This window comes from Puntigrus tetrazona, chromosome 1 (genome assembly GCF_018831695.1).
Source record: "Puntigrus tetrazona isolate hp1 chromosome 1, ASM1883169v1, whole genome shotgun sequence".
Classification (NCBI taxonomy): Eukaryota; Metazoa; Chordata; class Actinopteri; order Cypriniformes; family Cyprinidae; genus Puntigrus; species Puntigrus tetrazona.
The window spans coordinates 12,174,879-12,196,008 of record NC_056699.1 but is presented as its reverse complement, the minus strand read 5'-3'; the positions used below and the strand labels follow the sequence as shown (position 1 = coordinate 12,196,008).

General features: G+C 39.2%; 1 protein-coding gene across 1 annotated transcript in view; it reads left to right on the top strand.

The window, feature by feature from the left end:
• Positions 1 to 325: 325 nt before the first annotated feature.
• The window catches only part of tll1 (tolloid-like 1), a 33,847-nt gene continuing 13,042 nt past the window's right edge, over positions 326 to 21,130 (top strand). Inside the window, 14 exon segments of the mRNA XM_043249903.1 lie at positions 326 to 538; positions 4,127 to 4,141; positions 10,839 to 10,934; positions 13,362 to 13,442; positions 13,783 to 13,953; positions 14,041 to 14,118; positions 14,121 to 14,157; positions 16,632 to 16,810; positions 17,640 to 17,745; positions 17,839 to 17,963; positions 19,724 to 19,839; positions 20,039 to 20,141; positions 20,270 to 20,386; positions 20,960 to 21,105. Of these exon segments, the coding sequence (XP_043105838.1) occupies positions 361 to 538; positions 4,127 to 4,141; positions 10,839 to 10,934; positions 13,362 to 13,442; positions 13,783 to 13,953; positions 14,041 to 14,118; positions 14,121 to 14,157; positions 16,632 to 16,810; positions 17,640 to 17,745; positions 17,839 to 17,963; positions 19,724 to 19,839; positions 20,039 to 20,141; positions 20,270 to 20,386; positions 20,960 to 21,105 (1,548 nt within the window). The 5' untranslated portion in view covers positions 326 to 360.

Below are 21,130 nucleotides of genomic sequence, written 5' to 3'. Positions count from 1 at the left end.
GTCATTTAAATATGTTAAACATCTTCATTTAAATATTAATTTAAATGTAGCTATATCACGCCTCACCCCCTGCCACCAGTGTCTTTCCTTGCTTCATTTAAAGACTTGCTTTCATTGCAGCTCTGCCTTTTGAAGAAATCTGACTGCGCAAGAGAAAAGAAAAGTGCGAAAGCCGGTTCATATCGATGCACTGGACGTCCAGCTGAGATGCCGCGACACTGACGGTCCTGCCCCGTCTGTCGAACCGGACCAATGATAATAATGAAGATGGTGATGTCCACACGGCGCGTGTGGCGCTAAATCTCCACCACCGGACCTTACGAGACACCGCACTCCGATCCGCGCTCATTCAAACTTCAGATGGACTGCCTTCACTCTGCACTGACCAGTAAAATGAATTGGATCGCACTCCTGCTGGCTGGCTTGACTTTTTGGGGCAAAGTGTCCTTGCACAGTTGCTTAGATTATGATGACAGTTATGATTATTACGAAGAGGAGAAAACGGAAACGATAGACTACAAGGATCCCTGCAAAGCTGGTAAGGCGCTTTTGTGCATTTTACTTGCTTTTGATCTGTAAACACTTTCTGTGAGGCGATCAAAGGAGAAAGCATTAATATCTAATTCGCAATAATAGGCTAAACGCGTGGAGGAGGAGTTGCTGCGCTTTTTAATTCCAACCCGTAGTTTATTTTCATTACGCGGAGACTCGCGCTGGTCACGCATCGGGTCCTCTGGTGCGCGAGCATCAGCGGCGCCTCCTTTTAATCCTTTTTTTTTTTTTTGACGTAGAAATGTCCCTCGCAAGCCTCGCACGACCCCTCCTCCCCCGCTGAAATGATCTAGCCCGCTTTAATTCGCTTTCTCCCGGGATGATCCGCGGCTCGCGGGGCCACGTGCGCTCCGCTGTCATAAACCCAAGCTTTCCGCGCGCACGTTTGTCCGTGCAGGTAGAGCGCGCCTGTATGATTTGCGATCTCTTATGTAATTATTATATCAATCTAACGAAGTTGAAAGGGAGTTCACTCCGTCCATGTAAACCACTATTTCACCTGCTGACAGCTGGCGTGCGAAAGTTATTAACGAATGCTACAGATTATTATTAAGCAAAGGAACGAGTAATTGCACATAATCCGTGGCTTCTTATATACCTCCGCGTTGTGCATAGCCATATCTGTATTTTTATTTCTTTTACATAGTGTAATGAGTACATAGATTTAGTGGTATAGATATAAATAAGCGTTTTTCATGTAATATGAAGGGTTAAAGTGTAAAGAAACACTCAAGGGGCCATGCATATATGTTTGCATATAGTCAATTTAAGATGTTTCTGTGTTTGTATCTATGTGTTGACGCATCCTTGTACAGAAGGCCAATAATAATATTTCTTTTCATTCTGTCCTTCTTCTGGATGCGTAAGTAAACTCCACCTAAGGCAGAACAGATATTTAAATGCATCATCTGTGGTTACATTTTGTAAAATTGCTCTGTTCCTCCCTCTCACACATGCCAACACACAGATTTACTCACATAATCTCCCTCTCCGCATACTCTCTCTCTCGTTTTCCTTTGTGTATATATCATGTTTACTCAGGAACTATAAATCTGAGCATTTGTTTCTCTGCTGCAACGCGTTGGCATTGTTTCCAGGCTTTCACGAGACAGATGTATGCACACACGCAGAGGGCACACACGCTATACACACAAGCAATATGGATTACTTATGAGAATGAAAAAAAAAGCCTTTAAGTGGTTTGTGTGAGTGTTTGTATGCGTCCAGGGTGTATGTATGTTTGGATTAGTGTGTCTGTGTTTGCGTGTGTAGGAGTATGACTGTTTGGCAGTTATAGGGAGGACCTCTGTTTTTCCAAACTGAAACATTCAGCCTAGAAATTTGACAGGCTCGTTGATAGGAGTACTACAGGGAAAGGGTGGACAATGTCTTCACATAAACTTTTAGCACACACATAAATAAATAGACATAGAAAACACTTTTAATCTTTATTACACACACTCCTCTGTCACATATTTCAAGGTGACCCTAATACATACCGTTAGTACTGGAAATGTAAAATGCTAGTAAATAGCTTGTACCATGTATATGAACATGTACTAAACCCCCTTATAAATATTGGCGTACACCTAATATGCCTGAATATTCTACTCAGCATAATATTTCAGGTTAATCTGGCGTCACGCTAAACTTCATGCGATTCCCAAAGCACAACTTCATATTTAGTATGCTGCAATAATTAGTGGAGTTTGCGTTACAGGGCTTGAAGATCTTTGCATCATACCAGGTGAAACGCTGACTGTCCAAAAACCGTCCAGGTCATTGAGCGTGTTCGATCCGGTTCTCTCTAATGCTAACGTTAGCCACTCTCTTAGCTGATGGAGCATTTTACAGACGCGTCTGCAGTGTAGCCTTGCATTAGCATATCTGCGCTGTGTTGATGTTTTAGCAGAAATAGCCATGCTAATTAAATGCAAGGTGTCAATGGGGGGAGCTGCTGTGCCTTTCAGATGAATGGACCCAAATTTATTTTAATTGTTTACAGGCGTACAGTATTAAACCTTGGCCTTAAAGGGATAATTCACCCTAAATAACTCAATTAATTACTCACCCTCATATTGGTCGAAGCCCATAAGACCTACGTTCATCTTCAGAACACAAATTAAGATATTTCTGATGAAATCCGAGAGCTCTCTGAGCCTCCCAATAGACAGCAAGATCCAGAAACGTGTGAGACTTTGCTAAAATAGTCCATGTGACATCAGGGGTCCAACCGTGATTTTGGGAAGCTACAAGAATGCTTTTTGTGCACAAAGAAAACAAAAATGATTGCTTTATTCAACAATTCTTGTCCTCCTCATTCCATACTGTGGCATGCCACCATTGTGGAGAATGTCAAGATATATGAGCCTGCTTCCACATTATGTGATTATTTTTGTTTTTTTTTTCACAGACGTATTGTCGTAGCTTCTTGAAATTATGGTTGAACCACTGAAGTCAGATGGGCTATTTTAGCAAAGTCTTTGCTGTGTTTCTGGACCTTGAACGTGTTAGGACCCTTGCTGTCTATTGGGAGGTTCAGAGAGCTCACAGATTTTATTTACTTTTACCAGGAACAGACATCACATATACTTTTGCGGAAATATCTGCTTCTCCTTTACACATATTACACACAATAGCTGTGTGCAATAGCTAAATAGGCTTTAAGCGTACTTTTACAGTTTTTCTTTCCGACTGCTTATACATTTTCAAAACCTCGCCTCCTTTTTTAAAACTTTACACACAAAGCCAAGAATTGCGCACACAAAATACAAAATGTCTTACATCACTTGCAAAATGAAGAAAGTCAAAATATCAGAAACACATCTCAAAAGAAAACATTTGCAAACACTTTTGCCATAATATTAATTACTGTTAGTTTTTTGTGAGTTACATAGTTTTTGTGAGTTATATAATTTAGAAAAATGTTAAAATGTTGACAAAAATCTAGTCAAAGTTTATGGTTTTGTCAGCTTGGTGTCTGGTTCTGGTGTTTGACTGTCAGGTTTCAGAAATTGTTTGACAAAGTAAAGATTTTGTGTGCAAGCAGTTGAAAAATACTCATTTTGGCATTTGTGGATGTAAAGCAAGAAATGATTGACTCCCTATATTAACTAGTCTATATGAAAGGACTTTAGGGTGCAACTTGGTTTGGACTCAGATTACTGTTTTGCGATTGTTTTGTACATTTTTAGACATTTCAATCCAAGGGTTGCAAAACCTGAAATGCGTGCACATTTACTTCTGTATGTTCAAGGTATGTTCACTTTCATGAGTTCCTATTAATGGTTTGTTTTGGTTGACATAACAGAAGGCTATTAGCTCCATTAATGAGGTAAATGCATTGTTTAGGACTTCTGTTCTTGTTTACAGAAACCAAGAGTTCTATTGGTTTCAATGGGTCACTAAAGGGCTAGTTACATTATACAGTCATTAGGTGATGTTATCTGTTTCTGTTATCTTAAGACATTGTAAACCTAACGACACTGTTGCTACAGAATAACCAATCTTTTCTGATTATGCAAATTTAGCCCACGCCTCCTTGTTTAGGCAAGAGAAACATAAACAAACCGAGGAGTTCACTGGGGGAGTATGCGGACAGACTTGGGGGCAAACACACAGAAAGTTGATGAGACTTTTTATGCTTCTCTCAGAATAAGAGTCAACGTCTTCATTGGCGTCATTTTCAGCATTCACGCACCATTCTTAGCGTTTACACAGCACTTGCAATAGTGAAACACACAGTGCAGAAAATCAATGAAGCCAGACCCAGAAAGTAATATAAGAAGTAAAGAGAAATATAAAAGAAAAGGAAAGTTAAAGAAAAACTGAAGCAGAAATGGAAATAGAATATGTTAGTTGTGAATTTATGGTATATCCAAAATTGTAGTAATGGATCATTTGTCAAAGTAACAGCCACTAAAACGAACACTATACTATTACCTTTTTCTTCCCCTTTGCATTGTTTATTCATAGTGTCTGCAGTTTCTGTCAGATACTTTCTGCACTTCATTCCTCACTCTTTGCCAACACATTTATTTATTTATTTTTTACCATTATTGGTTTAATTTGTGGAATTGTAGTTTATAGTCCTCTAGATTACAGTAGTCTGCATCTAGTAAACAAGGACAGCTTAATTGCAGAGAACTACACAAAGTTTTCACACGAAGGGTCCAAAATTAACTTTATGTTATGCATGACAATGCTGAGTAAGTCATGAAGATGTAATGAACAAAGCCGATTTTACTTATTTCATTTTCTTTTATATCAGTAACGAACATCACAGAGGTCAAGTCATTGCTGTATGCAAAGTAAGCTAGTTTTTCTGCACCTGCCACAAATATGTGATCAATGCACATTAGAATTTTATTTTGATGGCTTTGTGGTCTTGGTGGCTTTGTACAGAATTTTTGAGAAAATAGGCATACTAGATGTTTTAACTGAGGTAAAAGTCGTTAAAAGACAAAGTTTCATATTTCTGCATAGGTACACTGTATAGCAAATCTCAACTGATTACAAAATGTAATATTATCACCTAATCTGCTAAATGTGACTAAATGACATGATTTCTGTTCAGCTGCTTTAAAACAATGAAAAAATTGACTTGGCTCGACATGACCAAGTCAGGATTATCATACCATTTTTACAAATCCTCTTAAATATTAATTATGTTCAACCCCCTTATGAAATTGCCTTAGAAATCACTTAGAAAAACCCCAGCTTTAATTAATCACCCAGACCAATTTTTAGGCATGTTTAGTGCTGATATTTTGGACGCTGAACATAGACATTTTACTATTGTGCTGGTCAGATTTGTGTGTAGGACTGTCTCTTGTCAGTCTAACTGTAGCCTGGTCTTTTATTTCATCTTTGAGTTTGTGTAACTGTGTTTATGTTATATTATGTGGTGCAGCTGGGTATCAATTTCACCTCTTCATATGTGTCAGATTCATATCCATCTGTTTACATATTACTTATGACCTTGTATGTGTGCGTATGTACGGTGGAAACGACTCTGCATGGTTGATCATCTTGCTTCTGTTGTTCTTGGGAAAACAGAATGTGAATATTTGGCCGTGTGCTTATCTCATGCCATTAGAGTGCACTAAACACATTTCCATCTCTTTGTACGCTGATTTCCCTCACTGTGTGTGTATGTGCGCGTGTGTGTGACGAATATGGGAGCCCACTTCATTCAGGCACTTATCTCTTCCTGGTAGCCTGCATCCTGCCAATTAGCTTGACTCTCACATCTCTCACACACACACACACACACACACACACACACACACACACCCTTCATTCATGCCTGGTACAAAAGAGGGTTTTTGTCAAAAAACTGTGCACACAGCAAAACAGAGAGTGTGAGTGGGTGAAAAGGGAAAACTTTCACTTGCAGTTGTATTGTATGAGTGTCTGTGATGTGAATGTATTGTATTTAAATTCTCAGAATTGGATTTTTTTATTCAGGTTTTACTTGAATGTGAAACACATGACATCAGCCTGTCTTCACAAGTCTAGACACACATTAAAACTCAAAGCTTTCAAGACCTCATCAGACAGTTGGCTCTTTGACTGCGCTTACTTAAACTTTTCTCTGAAGCCAGTTTGTCATAATCAGAGTATTTGAGTATAAAAAGAGGATTTTCCAGGAGCACTCTGGCCTGACAGCCAGCTTCCGAAAATTCCCAAAAATTCCAGCGTCAGCACTGTGCTCCGCCACGGACTGTTTGTTTTGGAGCAGGGAAACATGAGTCAGCGATCCGCACACTTCCTCCTAGAATGAATTTCGCTAATTAAACAATTACGGCTTTACACATCCTGACGTGTGAAAAGGTACTTTGATGCTCCGACAACGGCACTGACTGAAGTCTTTCTGTCTGTCTTTCATGCACACATTTGCTGACACTGATTGCTGCACTCTCCCAGTTTTAACATCTGCTTTGGACGATCCCAAATCAGTGATAAATGCAGATTTAAATGGACTTCAGAACTTTTTGTATTCCATCTACTGCTTGTGACTACACATATTTGTAATGTAAACTCTATCCCAGACAACAGTGAAGCCAAATCACCTGTCAATCATCCATTGAGCTAAAACAAAATTTGCCAGTTGAACTTATGACAGATAATTTACTGACAGCTCAAATAGCGAATCAAATCACTGTGTTTATAAGCCTTGTTGTTTCAGCCATGTTGCCCATCAAGCTTACTGAACTGTGTGTGTGACATAGACACCATTTGTATCAATTTAACAAAACTATGACAAGAAGGTTTTGTTATGGTACATGAAATTTAGAGAGAGGCCGGTGAATGGATTTTTGTTTGTTTAACTCCCAAAACTCCAAAAAAGCAGTACATTTCTACATTTGCACAAAGAAAATAAATAGTATAATACGGTATGGTAGATGTTATTAGTATTAGGATTATTGATGTTTGCAATTCTGTATGACTTATACAATACCGACATGCATACAGCCAAGTAAATAATTTTTTAGAAAAAACACTTTTTGATATTTATGTACACTCTAAACAATTAGGTTGTTTTGACCCAGCACTATAAATGTTTAAACCAACCTCATGGATAAAACCCAAGCGCTGGGTCAAAACAACCCAATTGCTGGCACAGGATTTCATTTAACCCAGCATTTTTTAACTCAGTGTAGTTTCTCCACTTTCATTATATTTAGTGTTTCAATACAACCTGTTACAAAAGCTTGTGCTTTCAGTTTTCGTGCAATGATAACCTGCATTTAAAATAATTTATGGCATTTTTTTGGATGCACAATACAGTACCCACCCTTGGGACAGAGGGGGACTGGTTTAGTAATCACTATCTTTAGGTCAATTATGTCCATCTGAAAAAAATCAAATGTTCTGGGCCTAGATGCAAATGATTTAATGGAACATTTTAAAATTCACTGCCTTTAAAGCACAACTGCTGCAGCGATATAAATGTATATGTTAGGCCTTTGGCTGTTGCACTGTTCATTGTTTTTATAAATATATATTTGGAAGAAAGCATGTGGACTTTTTGTACTTTTGCAACTTATAAACTTGCACTAACACACTGACGTAGTGAGCAATGTATGCAGTCACAGGAGACACGTTGCGCAGTTACTACAAGGTGTAAACAGCAATGCTTCTCAGCTGACTACTTGTGAACTCATCACAAAATGAAAAAAAACAGAGACAAATCTTGAAAGCAGGTGTAAACAGGCCCTTGATGCTCATAGCTCATAGACTCTCTTGAGCAATAGGATGCAAATGCAGTTTATTCTCAGGACCAGTGGAAACCTTTTTAAAATACAGCTCTTTCAGTTGGACAGGTGCCATGTATAGCCACAGAGATGCTATTACTCTGGTTATTGTTCTGATTAATGTTGTCTAAAAAACAAGATGTCAGTTCATAGCATTGTCAGGATGCAAGGTGACATCAAGCAGTCATTGGAATTGCGTTTGGATGCATATGTGTTTTTGTTTGAGTGTATCTGTCCCCGACTCTTCCTGTGATCAAGCTCGCAGGAATGTTTTTTGGCTGTCACCCAAAGTGCTTTGCGTCATGTCTTTCTGACATGTGGCGCAGATGTCTTTAGTTACGCGTGTCACTGACAAACAGAAACACCCCACTCATCCTTCAGCTCCCATGATACTCATTCATCAGACTCAGCTGCATGTTTCTGTGGCTTTAATGAGGAAGGGATTCTCGGTATTAAACTGACATCACAGTAATGAAGCGTCAACATATGGTCAGACTTTCTAAACCCCGTAGTGTTGATCGGTGCCTCCCTCCAGGATTCTCCACAACATCTGCTGTCTCTGTACATAAAAACAGTCTGTCAGTCAAACTGAAGGTCTACAAGAGGAGATGATCAGTGGCTACTCTTCATTCAAGTATACGGTCTTCAGCTCTGTTCCAAAGCCTAATGAGCTGTCTTGATATAAGAGACAGTTGCTTATTGAGGAGCTATTCACACAAAATAGGTTTTTGTATTTAAAAACTGATAAGAACTGATCACGCAAATATGATGTGAAATTCGATTTTTTTATTCAATTAAGTGTATGCATAATTAACTTGCTTTATCCTTCTTGTTGGATTGATAATTATGCTGCCTACCATCATGACAAGAGCACTGCTTATAATGCCTGAAAATGCTGTTTAGGATAGACGACTCCCAAGGTTTTGGAACAGAGCTTTAATTTCAGAAACTAGCTTCTGATGTGATTAGCTGACTGTATCACTTTTGATTTGCTTTTGTATTACTTTGGTGAGATTTGCAATGCAAAAAGTACTTAAAATGCTCTGTGCGCTTGCTGAGACAAGTTTGCTCAAATCGAATGCACAGTTAGTTACAGAAAAGCTCTCCTTCAACTCTTAAATCATTCAGAGGAAACAGTGAGAATGACTTGGATGTTTCCAGGATAACCTGGAGAGTCTTGTTTGGAACTGTAGTGTGACCTCCAGGATAATCTCCTATTTTAATACACATTTTTATCTGCACCCAGATTAAAACACACCTCCTGCCGTGCTACAATAACCTTGGAACTGAGATTATACTTTCACATTTGCCAAAACATTTTATTCCCCTCCAGATGACACGTTCTGCTGAGGTCTCCATGTTCCCATCTGAGCAGATGTAAAGCTGTTAAACTATCAGTTTAATCTCTCAATGAAAGAGACATCACACAGTTAACAATCCCATGCCACTGTGATGGTCACATGTTAGACACAACCCATCCCATTTCCCTCCTACAGTTCAAAATCGATTCTTAAGTACAGCCTCTGCTCTGTGTTTATCGATCATCACGGCTGAAGTTATTGACTGGTGCTAAGTTAAGATGTGCAGTCAAAGACCCATTGATGTAAAGCGACTACATGATTGCTGAGGCATTACTGGGCTTCACTCCCAGACTTCCCAAATCAATGTACAAATTCAACACAAAGCCTTTTCCTCTGTGGTCAAGTCTGAGCACATTGTCTTGTTCATCTGGACACATATTTCACAGTCTTGTCTCATTGTCTAGGCTGTTATGACAACTGCAGAGAGACCTCATGTCAGCTATTTAGTATAACATTATTTAGCAGAAACTGAAATATGCATAGCAGTCTGTGGACAGGATTTGCATATTTAACGCTGATATGTAATCTCATGCTTTTTTAAGTAGTGTGGAAGAAACAATTTGAAAACACAAAGTAATTTAATGTAAAAATTTGAATTTGCAATTGCATCTTTAAAATATAATTCTATACTTATTTATGCTTTTCTTGGAATTTCCTGTATAATTGTAACAATATAATTGTATAGCTATTTTTGCACATTTTTATTGTAAGTAACAGAGCATTTGATGAAATAGGTTTGCATTTGTGTAATTTTTTGTATTAATAAATGCATCATCTAAAATATACTCTATAATCTTATAGTATACTCTTTTTTTTTTTTTTTTTTTATTCATTTGGGAAAATGAATAAATTTTGAGTTCATTTCGTTTTAGACTGCGTCAAAGTGGGGTTAGATCATCGCTAATATTAGTCCTCTATGCAGGGTGTGATCCACAGGAGACTCCAGCTTTATATGAATGTGATCACGATCACAGATTAAAGCTGAACATTGTCTGAGGAGTTGATGGGGGAGGGAAGGATGCTTGTATACACACATGATACACACAAACAATGCATAAGAAACAATAGTGGTGGCCTAAAGCTGCAGTTCACTGTTACGTGTACATGCGCATATAGACATTCGCACACACATGCATGCGCAAGGGCAGAGTTTATTTCAATATGGAACAATCAAGATAGCTTAAAGCATAATCCTCATTGTTTATTGTTTTATATCAAGGTTGAGGAGTGAAATCCCTGCCAAAACTACTCGCACACACAAATGGCGCAGTTCCTAATATTATCTCCGTTTTCATGGCCATCTCTACGACCTCCTGTTGGGACAAGCGTGATACGGACATTATGTGAACAGGGTTGGTAAGATCGCAACAGGATGTATATACATGTTCCTCGACATCCGCTTATTAATTTTTAATCAGCATGCGAGGGTGCGAGGACAAAGGGCAGGTTGAGGACCCAAGATGTTTCCTCTCATGTTAGCTTGTCAATCGATCGCATATGCAGCAAACCCTAAATTAGCATCCGTCGATATCTCAGGCCTCGCTGGTCTGAGTCTCAGACGTGTCTGCCAGCACATAGACCATCAATCCATGGTGCTGCCAACGAGCGCGTTTGTGTCCTCTAATAATATCCTTCCCTTTTTCTTTTTCCAGCTGTATTTTGGGAGATATCGCCTTGGACGAAGAGGACTTGAAAATGTTTCAGATCGATGGAACGATAGAGCTTTCACATCAGTCACATGGGAGACAGGGACACACGTCGGGTAAGATACGCATTAGATATCACAGCACTCCGGACTGCAGTTGTCCACAATCATTGAAAATTGTCCGATTTTCAAACAAATGACTCTCATGGTTTGTGAAAGAACCCTTAAACTCACAAACTCAAACTCAGTAAACCGTCTACTACTACAAACAGCTGACTGAGACTTAAATGTGTATTCTTTTAAAATATTAACAGATTTTTACAGATGTATTACAGAGCATTGCTTCTAAACAATCAGCTTTGTTTTGTCATTTGGCCTTTAAAAAGTCAAACAGCTGCTAAATGTTTAATGCTAGTCCTAGCCAGTCTAGTCGTTTTTTTTCTGTCTCGATCCTACATCACACTTTAGACATTATAAATCTGTCACATAATCTGGATTTAAAAATGAAAGGTCCTCAGTTTGGTTTGAGGTTTTAATGCACATGTTTTTTCAGCTGAGTTCAGTAGCAGATGTGCAGCAGACGAGGTTAAAGCTGCAGTCGGCAGCTGCTGAGGGTTGAGGGTTGTTTCTGGTGCAGAACAACAACAATGACTCTTTCTACAGTGAGGTTCAAGGTTTGAGCTTCTGTTTCGCTCAGTCCTTGAAGCTGGCCATGTGCTTTTTTCGTCCCGATGTCATGTTTGAAGTCAGACCTTCCTCTAGGCGTTAAATGCTCCGATCTAGTGCTGGCCTCTGCGCAGTTTCGACTGCAGGGTGACACACAGAAACGCACACACACATACAGTAGTCTCTGTGGATTTTGTAGTTAAGATAATTGATCTCAGTCTTGATCAGTCTGAAATGCTGAGTTGTCGTAAGGATGCAATGAATGTCCATGACTGTTGTGTGCTGTGGATGATTTAAACGTATTAAAGTTGTATTGAAGTTGAAGAATGCGTGGGGATATTGGGAGTTTATAGCTTCAGGTGATTAGACTTGATAAATGCTCCTGTCTCGACTCCGCTGCACCATCAGCAAACAACTGTGTGTGTGTGTGTTTGCATAGCAAGGTCTTTGTCTTTTACTCCTTATGCAGTGGGAAAAGTGCACAAGCATATGTGTGTGTGCAAATGTTTGTTTCTTTGTGAGTTAGAATAAACATTGTTAACAAAATCCTTCCACGCTGATATCTAAACTGACCGAAGTCAAAATGTGCGTGCGTGTGTATTTCCCAGTGCCACATTGTTCAGGTAAACTCTCAGTGTCTAAAACAGGATACAACCGCTGCTATGAGTAATGGCTACTCGCAGACTAGCAGCCAAGTAAGAGAACTTTACCTTGCCGGGTAGCAGCATTGTCAGCAACATCACCTTTGCATCACAAAGATGGAAGTGAGGCCAAAAAGACGATAAGGATTCAGCTTTGTGTTTCCGTTCTGCCTGGGGTTGTTACAGGATATGCCACCGGGGCAGAAGGGCAAGCTGCATCAGGACCAGGAATAGCAAGAGAACTGATGCGTGTTCAAACCAGTCAGGACAGGTCTCTCTTGGATATTTCCAGATTCATCAGGACACTGTTATGGAGACAACAGCACACACTTGTACTGTATACCTGACACTGTTATGTGCATGAGATGTGTGTGCGCGTGCATCAAGCCCAAAGCTCAGACTTTTCCTGTGTCTCGGATTCAGAGTATTGTTTGTTCCTCATTTTCCTGTCCCCATCAGAGAAATTCCAGAGAAAGAGAGAGTCAGTGTAAGTGCAAAAGTAATATAGTAGAGGAATTGACATGTGTGAATAGAGATGTACAGTGAGAACCCTGGGAATGAAAGACAAGAGTAGGTGAGATGTCGAATGAGGGAGAAGAGGCGAATGGGGGAATGAGAAGAAGTGAGGACAGATGAAATAGGTGTGATAATGGCATAGAGCCGGTGATGAAAGTTTCTTGACTCACTGGCTGTGTTCTTGTAACATTAAAATGACACCAGTTAAACTTGATTTAAAGGGATAGTTTACTCAAAAAAATTTAATTCTGTCATTAATTACTCACTCTCACATCACTTCAAACTCGTAGACCTTTGTTCATCTTCGGAACAAAAAAGAAGATATTTTTGATTAAATATGAGAGCTCTCTGACCTTGCATAGACAGCAACATAACTGAAATGTTCCCAGGTTCAGAAATGCAGTAAAGACATTGACAAAATAGTCTGTAACATCAGTGGTTCAACCACAGTTTAATAAAGCCACATATAAGTCACATTGCTGTCTATGCATGGTCAGAGAGCTCTCAGATTTCATCAGTAATAAATTCATTTGTGTTCTGAACAGGATGAAGGAAGGTCTTACTGGTTTGGAGCAGTTAATGGGAATTTTCATTTTTGGGTGAACTGTCCCTTTAAGGAAAGTTTACTCAAACGTAACAAAAACACAGTGTTCTAATAAAATTAAAATATCCCTTTCACAGCATTCTCAAAATAACTTCTTTGTATGTTTCTCGCTCTCAGGTGGTCTAGGAGAGCATGATACCAGTAAGAAGAGAGGTTCATTATATCTGTTGCTGGACAGAATACGACGGTTAGGTTTTGGTAAGTTCAAAACACTGGATTATTTTTAAGCTTTTTTTCTTAAAGTGCTGTTAACTCCACAGCACTATTAGCAAAGCTTCAAGTAACCCAAATGGTGTTTGCATTTTGATTCAGTTTGAGGAATGAAGAACCTGTGTTTGTAAAAATGTGAAGCAAAATCATCAACGTTAATTACAATTGGTTATTGTGCATATGTATGCGTGCATACTCTCCCAAAAGGCTCTCAAAAACGAGAAAAGAGAAAAGTACAAATGAAATGGAAGAATGCAAAAATGCATTCTTGTAACATTTAATGCCTCCTCCATAAGATGTTTTCTATCATTCTACTTTTTCTGTGTAGAGTCGTGGCCAGTGAACAGCAGTAAAGATGTGTCGAGCTCCAAAGCTGGAGGGAAGAGTGTAAACAGCGGCAGAGGTGTGAAGTCTCGAGTGCCACGTGCTGCCACATCCCGAGCTGAGAAGATCTGGCCAGGTGGCGTCATCCCTTACGTCATAGGAGGCAACTTCACTGGTAAGGGCACCAGAGTGTCTGTGTGCTTAATATCAGTATATGAATGTGTGAGAATTACACATAACAATTTCTGCATGTGTTTTTCAGGAAGTCAGAGGGCCATGTTAAAACAAGCAATGAGACACTGGGAGAAACAGACATGTGTGACCTTCATCGAGAAAACTGACGAGAGAGCTACATCGTCTTCACCTACAGACCCTGCGGGTTTGTGTTTGTGTGTTCTCTTTAATTACATAACATTTTAGAATAGCAATGCGCTCGTTGATACTGTTTCATCCATCACAACACTTGTGCTTCTGACACCAAGCTACTCAGTAATGGTCCTTAAAGTTGGCGTTGGAGTTTACATCCCAAGTAATTAAACTTAGTACCGTCTTGACTCCACTATATACATTTGTTTATTGATCAGAAGTTATAATGAATCAGTTTACATTTACAATATATGAAAATGGAATCATTGAATTGAAGCCAGCATGAAATAAATATTAATCTTATCTATTTTCTAAATGCATGTTATAGATCTTATTGTGAATGATTATAAAATACATTACACGCTTCAGCGTTGGCTAAATCTAAATTAGAGATTCTCTATCTCTGGCCTCCATTAGTAGTTTAGATGCATTGGAGGTAAGAAAGGTTGAATGAAACACTGTGGTCATTAAGGAACACACTCAGATACCCAGCTTTCATTGTTACGAGTGTATCCTGTGAAGTGTGTATAAAACAAAGGTATGTATGTATGCGAGATTGAGGGAGCGAGAATCGACTGAGATGACTACAGTCGGTTTGGCTTTCCTTCCTTCCCTGTTACCACGGTGAGCAAACCGCCCATTGTTCTTGGGAATGGAATCCTAACAGTGTGTTAACAAGGAAGAGAGAGGAAGAAGGGAAGACGGAAATCACATAAGTCTAGATAAACATTGTTAGTGATTGTTCGTATCTGAAAACTTGGCTTTTAATTGATTATTTGATCACATATAACATTGTTCAGTACGACACAACACCTGATAAGGAGGTTTTTAATTTCTAATAAAAGTTTTATCAGTTCATGAATGTTATTAAAACTGGAATGAAGAGGAAACTGAGGATGTTAAATATTTCTGTGGGAATGATGCTGATGGAAGGTGAGGTGAAATAATGAGTCAGATCCAGACAGATTACAGAGAAATAGGCAGAATGACCATTGACAGAAGGACAGGGCTAGATTAGAGTGGAGGGGAGAGAGGTAGGGAGAGTATTACATAATATTATCCATCTCAGTGCGGTCATATCTGTCATAATCAGCAGACGTCACTCAGATGTAAACCTGCTGACAGACCAATGCATGCTTGCAGTGTTACCTTCTACTCGACTCTCTGTGCTTTTTAAACATTTGGCACATAGCTTGGGTCCATGTGTGTATGTTAGTATTGTGAGAAAGTATCTGGTTGTCTGATTCTTTTGCACAAGTATGCATTAATTATAAGGATATCTGTTACTAATTCATTTCAGTTCAACTGAATTTATAATACAAAAGGTTCCAAAGCAGCTTTACAGGAAATTTTTCTTTTGGCTTAATGCTATTCTTTCTTTTTATGATGTAGATTGGTGCATGTGTTTTATTTTGAGTCTATCCTTTTATTTGTTTGTATATCTCTCTGTTCATGTGTGTCTCACTATCAATGTCTATGAAATGAGGGATTAAGGTGTTCTAATCCAAGTTATAAATAGTGAGCGAGTGGAATCGAGATTACTGCTTTGTTTGTGGGTCTGTGAGTGTCTGAGACATGCTTAATGGTGGACTATTGAGATTCCACCTGGATTCCTCGAACTCTGACTTCACAGGTTTGACCTTACTTTGGCCCTATTGTTACATGCTATTGTTATTCAAAAAAACAACTGAGAAAATCAAAACGAGCAGCGCATCAAATACAATAAGCGATCTGCATATGGAAACATAGCTGACCAGAGCACAAACTTTAGAGTCAGCAGATTTGTGAGGCTGCTGGCAATATTTCTGTTAATAATAATCGGATTTGCGGGCTTATACAAACACCAGCTAGTGAAACAATTCACCTTAATGTGCCAAATATTCTCACCTGATTAATGCAACACACACACACAACACTGTCCAACTTGAATAGTGCTTTGCCGCACAATCATGTTTTTCTCACAATATTGCATCAATACTTTAGAAGTGTGAGTCATGAATGCTACAAATAGGCCACATGTCTGTTCTGAGGGTCATGGACAGCAAGGAAAAAAACAAAAAACAAATTTGATGTGAAAGTGGCCGACTTAAAATCTGGGTTCTTAAGCAGAACTGTCTTTTGGCACTTATTTTGGGACCCACCTGTTTCTTTCTCTTTCATCTTTGTCTCTCCTGAGATTTATTGCACGTGAACATTGTGTGCTTATTTGTTGTTAGGGAAAAATCTGAAAGCTAACCCCAAGTCACCCTAATTACTGTTAATCAGCTCTCATCATTTCACACTGTCCCCTGTTCACCCCACACTAAACTATGTTACCCCAAACAGCTAAACAGTAGTTCAGCTCACTGCCCATTACCCCCTCATTACAAATATTGACACTTCTGTGATATAATCAAAAGGTGAGTTAATCAAGAGTGGGGTGAGCCAACAAGATGCTGATGTTTTAGTAATTACAGACTTTTAACATTTTATTTATTGGTTCTCAAGGTGCTGCTCTTACGTCGGTCGTCGTGGCAATGGTCCCCAGGCAATATCCATTGGGAAGAACTGTGACAAGTTTGGCATTGTGGTTCACGAACTTGGACATGTAATAGGCTTTTGGCATGAGCACACACGACCTGACCGTGACGATCATGTGACCATCATTCGGGACAACATTCAGCCAGGTACTGCAAGTCTTTGCACGTCTGGTTCAATATTAGTGCATTTACACAGCTGTAGAATATGGATTCAGTCTTGATTCATAAATACAGCATTGTGCCAAACATTTTTAATGAACATCATTGATAACCAATAGGCAATTGTTTTCCCTACATTTTCATGAGTTATGCCGAGTTCATATGGCGTGGTTTTCAAAAAGGTCAGGTCACTGTTTTCACACTGCATGACCGTCTGGGGTAGAATACACGATGCATCAGGTTACACACTTCATGACTTCCCAAAAGGAAAAATCGCAGACAACACTGCCTGATCCAGGTTTGCCAGGTTTTCAAAACGAAATGTGTTGACATAAAAAACAACCTGGCAACACTGGGCCATAAACTATTCATATAATTCCACCCTGAACTTCCTGCTGCCCTGTATCTTGCTCTCTCATTGACTGTAGGTTATCACCGATGTACGTTTCAGTCAGAACACCTTTCACATAGCAGGATTGTGATTCCAGATATTTATCATGACAAATAATTAATGGGCGTCTGTGACGCATTGTCGATTGCCTCAGATCGCATCTTTGATCATTCCCTGATCCTCTGATTTCGAGTATTTGTCAGTGATTTATCAAAATCTGTCAGTGAGTGAAAAACCATGGTAAAATCGTGAACTTTAAGAAAAGACAGAAATTATAAGACGTTATTTGTTCATGCAGATAATATTTGAGCTGCTGTTGTATGAACAGGACAATTCGAGAGTAAGAGCTATTAGTAAATCAATTCTATATGCTTGCTTTGTAAAAATAGCCTGTCTGTTTTAATGAGTGTATTTGTGCACACTCAGGTCAGGAGTATAACTTCATTAAAATGGAACCAGGGGATGTAAACTCTCTTGGTGAGCCATATGATTTTGACAGCATCATGCATTATGCCAGAAACACTTTCTCCAGGTAAGTGTGTCACATTTCACACCCAGTAATTTCATTCAGAACTTTCTCTACAAATATATATATGTTCTCCTTTTTGTCTTTTTTCTTTCATAGAGGAATGTTTCTGGACACAATTCTTCCCTCTCGTGATGAGAATGGCATCAGGCCTGCCATTGGTCAGAGAACTAGACTCAGCAAAGGAGATATATCCCAAGCCAAGAAGCTATACAGATGTCCAGGTAGGACCAAAGTGTGTGTGTGTGAGTGTGTATAAGAGAGAGAGGGAAAATTTAAATGAAGGAAACCAAGGGTGTTAACTACAGGAAGATGACCTCACTTTATGTGCAGATAATTGTTTCTAGCCAATATAGTGTCAGCTTGCATGAGATCATTTGTTTTTCTCAGTTTTATGAAGCTCGTGAGCTTCTTACAGTGGCTCAGTGGGTAGGACTGTCACCTTACAGCAAAAAGATCCCTGGTTTAAGTCCCAGCTGAACCAGAAGACCTTCCTGTGTGTAGTTTAAATGTTCTTTCCATGTTGGCTTGGGTTCCCCCCGAATGTTCTGTTTTCTCCCAAAATCCAAAGACATTTGGAGTAGATGCATTGGAGACACTAAATCGCAACCCTACATAGGACAAATGGGTCAGTGGATGGATGGATGGATGGATGTGCTTTTCACTCAGGGAAGAAAAGAGGGCCACCCTGACATTTTAGGGGACAAAGAGCATGATAAGACCCTCTCGCTCTACTGCTTATGTGTGTGTGTCCATGTGAGTGGCATATAAGTGTGTTATTTTACTGCTGTATTGTTTTGAGTTTATGCAGTACTAGTAAGGGTGTGTGTGTGTGTGTAAATGTGTGACGCATGGCCTACTTCACATACAAAGACAAAGCACTCTCTCTTCCACAATATTCACTGTCTGTGACAAAATTTGTGGACCGAAAGCCCACGTCTGTTGGACATTTTGCCAAAAAGGAGTAGTGTACCCAGACTTTGTAGGCTCCAGCAATTTTTCTGTGAAGCACATAAAAAGGTCTGCTTTTCCCCTTAAGGTAGGCGGAGAGAAAATGATCAAAGACAAAAGGATATTAAAAGTTTTATAAAAGTAACCCAAATTACTTATTTGGTCATTTTTGGTTCCTGACTATATAAATCACAATTTACTGTCTTTGTATGGAAAATGCAGTTTGGATATCATGTCTAACATCTGCTTTTATGTTTTAGGCAAAAAACAAAACTAAATTGACAGGATAAATTATTTATAAATAAAAAAAATCATGTAATTTTCAGTGCAAATTTTGTGAACTGCTGTTGTAAGTCCAGAGTTCCTGTCTCTGTTGCTACATACAGGTTGTGAGTCAAAGATTAGTCTGAAATAGGGGTGACTCTCTCCACCCAAGTCAAAGATAACTGCCGCACAACTCTGCATCGGATTGTTGTGTGACTTGTGAATACTTCTTTATATTTCCTAGAAACTGACACCCAAAAGCACCTCTAAAGCAATCACTGTCCAATGTGCCGTGATGAAAAATAGAGGCCTCTAAGACAAATGTTTGGCCAACCGCTACATCGCTAATTGGGAGGAACATTTGGCAAATGTTAGCAGATGATTTGGCTTCTCTTGAACAGGGAATCTGCTCTCCTATCCTGTACTCTTTGGCTCCTGAGATCTCATTAGAACAGTCAATAGGTCTTTGTTATTTCATTGTGTGTGTGTGTATCTGTTTCCTGCACTGCTATTTAGCGGTGGCGCTCAGCCACTGCTGACTATACGGTGCTACGACGCAATAATTTTTAGCCGAGAAGTGAACATCTTTCCATTCTGTTGTTTTCCCGGCTGCATGACTGTTGACTGTTGAGTTGGTTCTTTGAATGAATTTGTCAAATAATCAGTTTGCAAATCATGCACTGAATCTTTCAAAGAGGTTACTATCACGCATAAATGGAATTTTTTACATACACTCATTAATTATGTTATTGTGTTGGTCTCTATCCAGCGTGTGGTGAAACACTGCAGGACTCGGTGGGGAATTTCTCATCTCCAGGATATCCTAATGGATACCCATCATATACACACTGTGTATGGAGGATCTCCGTCACACCTGGGGAGAAGGTAAGACACTTCTGTGTATTAATTGTGTAACTTTACAAAGATGCATTGTACTGAACTGTTCCACATTTATTTGTATCTGCAATTTTTAATCTGTTTCTTCCTGTAATTGTCTTGACTGTGAGGTTGTAGATAAAGAAACGCTGATCTAATGTGTGAAGTTTGATGTATATGACAGCTGCATGTGTGCTGACCGTTACAGATAGTGTTAAACTTCACCACTATGGACCTCTACAAGAGCAGCTTGTGCTGGTATGATTACATTGAGGTTCGTGACGGATACTGGAGGAAAGCACCATTGCTGGGTACATATATGCTGGTGGACTCTCACTAGGAATAATATGGAATATATTAAGCAATAATATGTATTACCATTATAATGCATGCTTATGGGGCAATTTTATTTATTGTGTGTGTGTGTGTATTCGTGCAGGTCGATTTTGTGGTGATAAAATTCCAGAAGTGTTAGTCTCTACCGACAGCCGGATGTGGATTGAATTCCGCAGTAGCAGCAACTGGGTTGGAAAGGGATTCGCTGCAGTTTATGAAGGTGTGTGTGTGTGTGTGTGTTAGGGCTGTCACAATATAAGATTTTCACTATATGGTCATCTTGGCCAAAAGATAACAAAAGATAAAATTATTGCAATCTCCATAGAAATTTTGATAAAAAATAATGTGGACAGTGAATCACACTAAGTATGTAAGTGTAGGCATGTAGGGAAAGTTTGTACCCATAACACCTGGTCTTTTTGCAGAATGTAAAAAAACTAATTTTCTGATTTATGGTGGGTGAAAACCAGCATAAGCAGCACAATGTGGATTTAATCAATTATAATTCAATATTATTTTAATAAATACTATGGTTTTAAGACATGCATTGAAAAATTGCATAAATATTGTTAATGACAGAGTAAAAGTCATATGCTGATGATACACTGGGCAGCTTTTGCAAATGTTGTTGTCAGTGGGCAACCAGGTGAAACACAGGGATCAACAACCGATCTAAAATATCCAGATAGAGATTGTTACCCATTCACAGTGTGAAAAGGATCATTGCTCTAAAAAAGTTGCCCTGTTTATTATTAGCCTAATTCTCCCTCTTTCTTTACTATGTGTCTGGCAGCAATATGTGGAGGGGAGATCAGTAAGGACTCTGGGCAGATCCAGTCTCCAAATTATCCAGATGACTATCGTCCATCTAAGGAATGTGTGTGGAGGATCACAGTGTCCGAGGGCTACAGCGTGGGCTTGAGCTTTCAGGTTTTTGAGGTGAGGTTGTCTCCTCTCTTTTGGC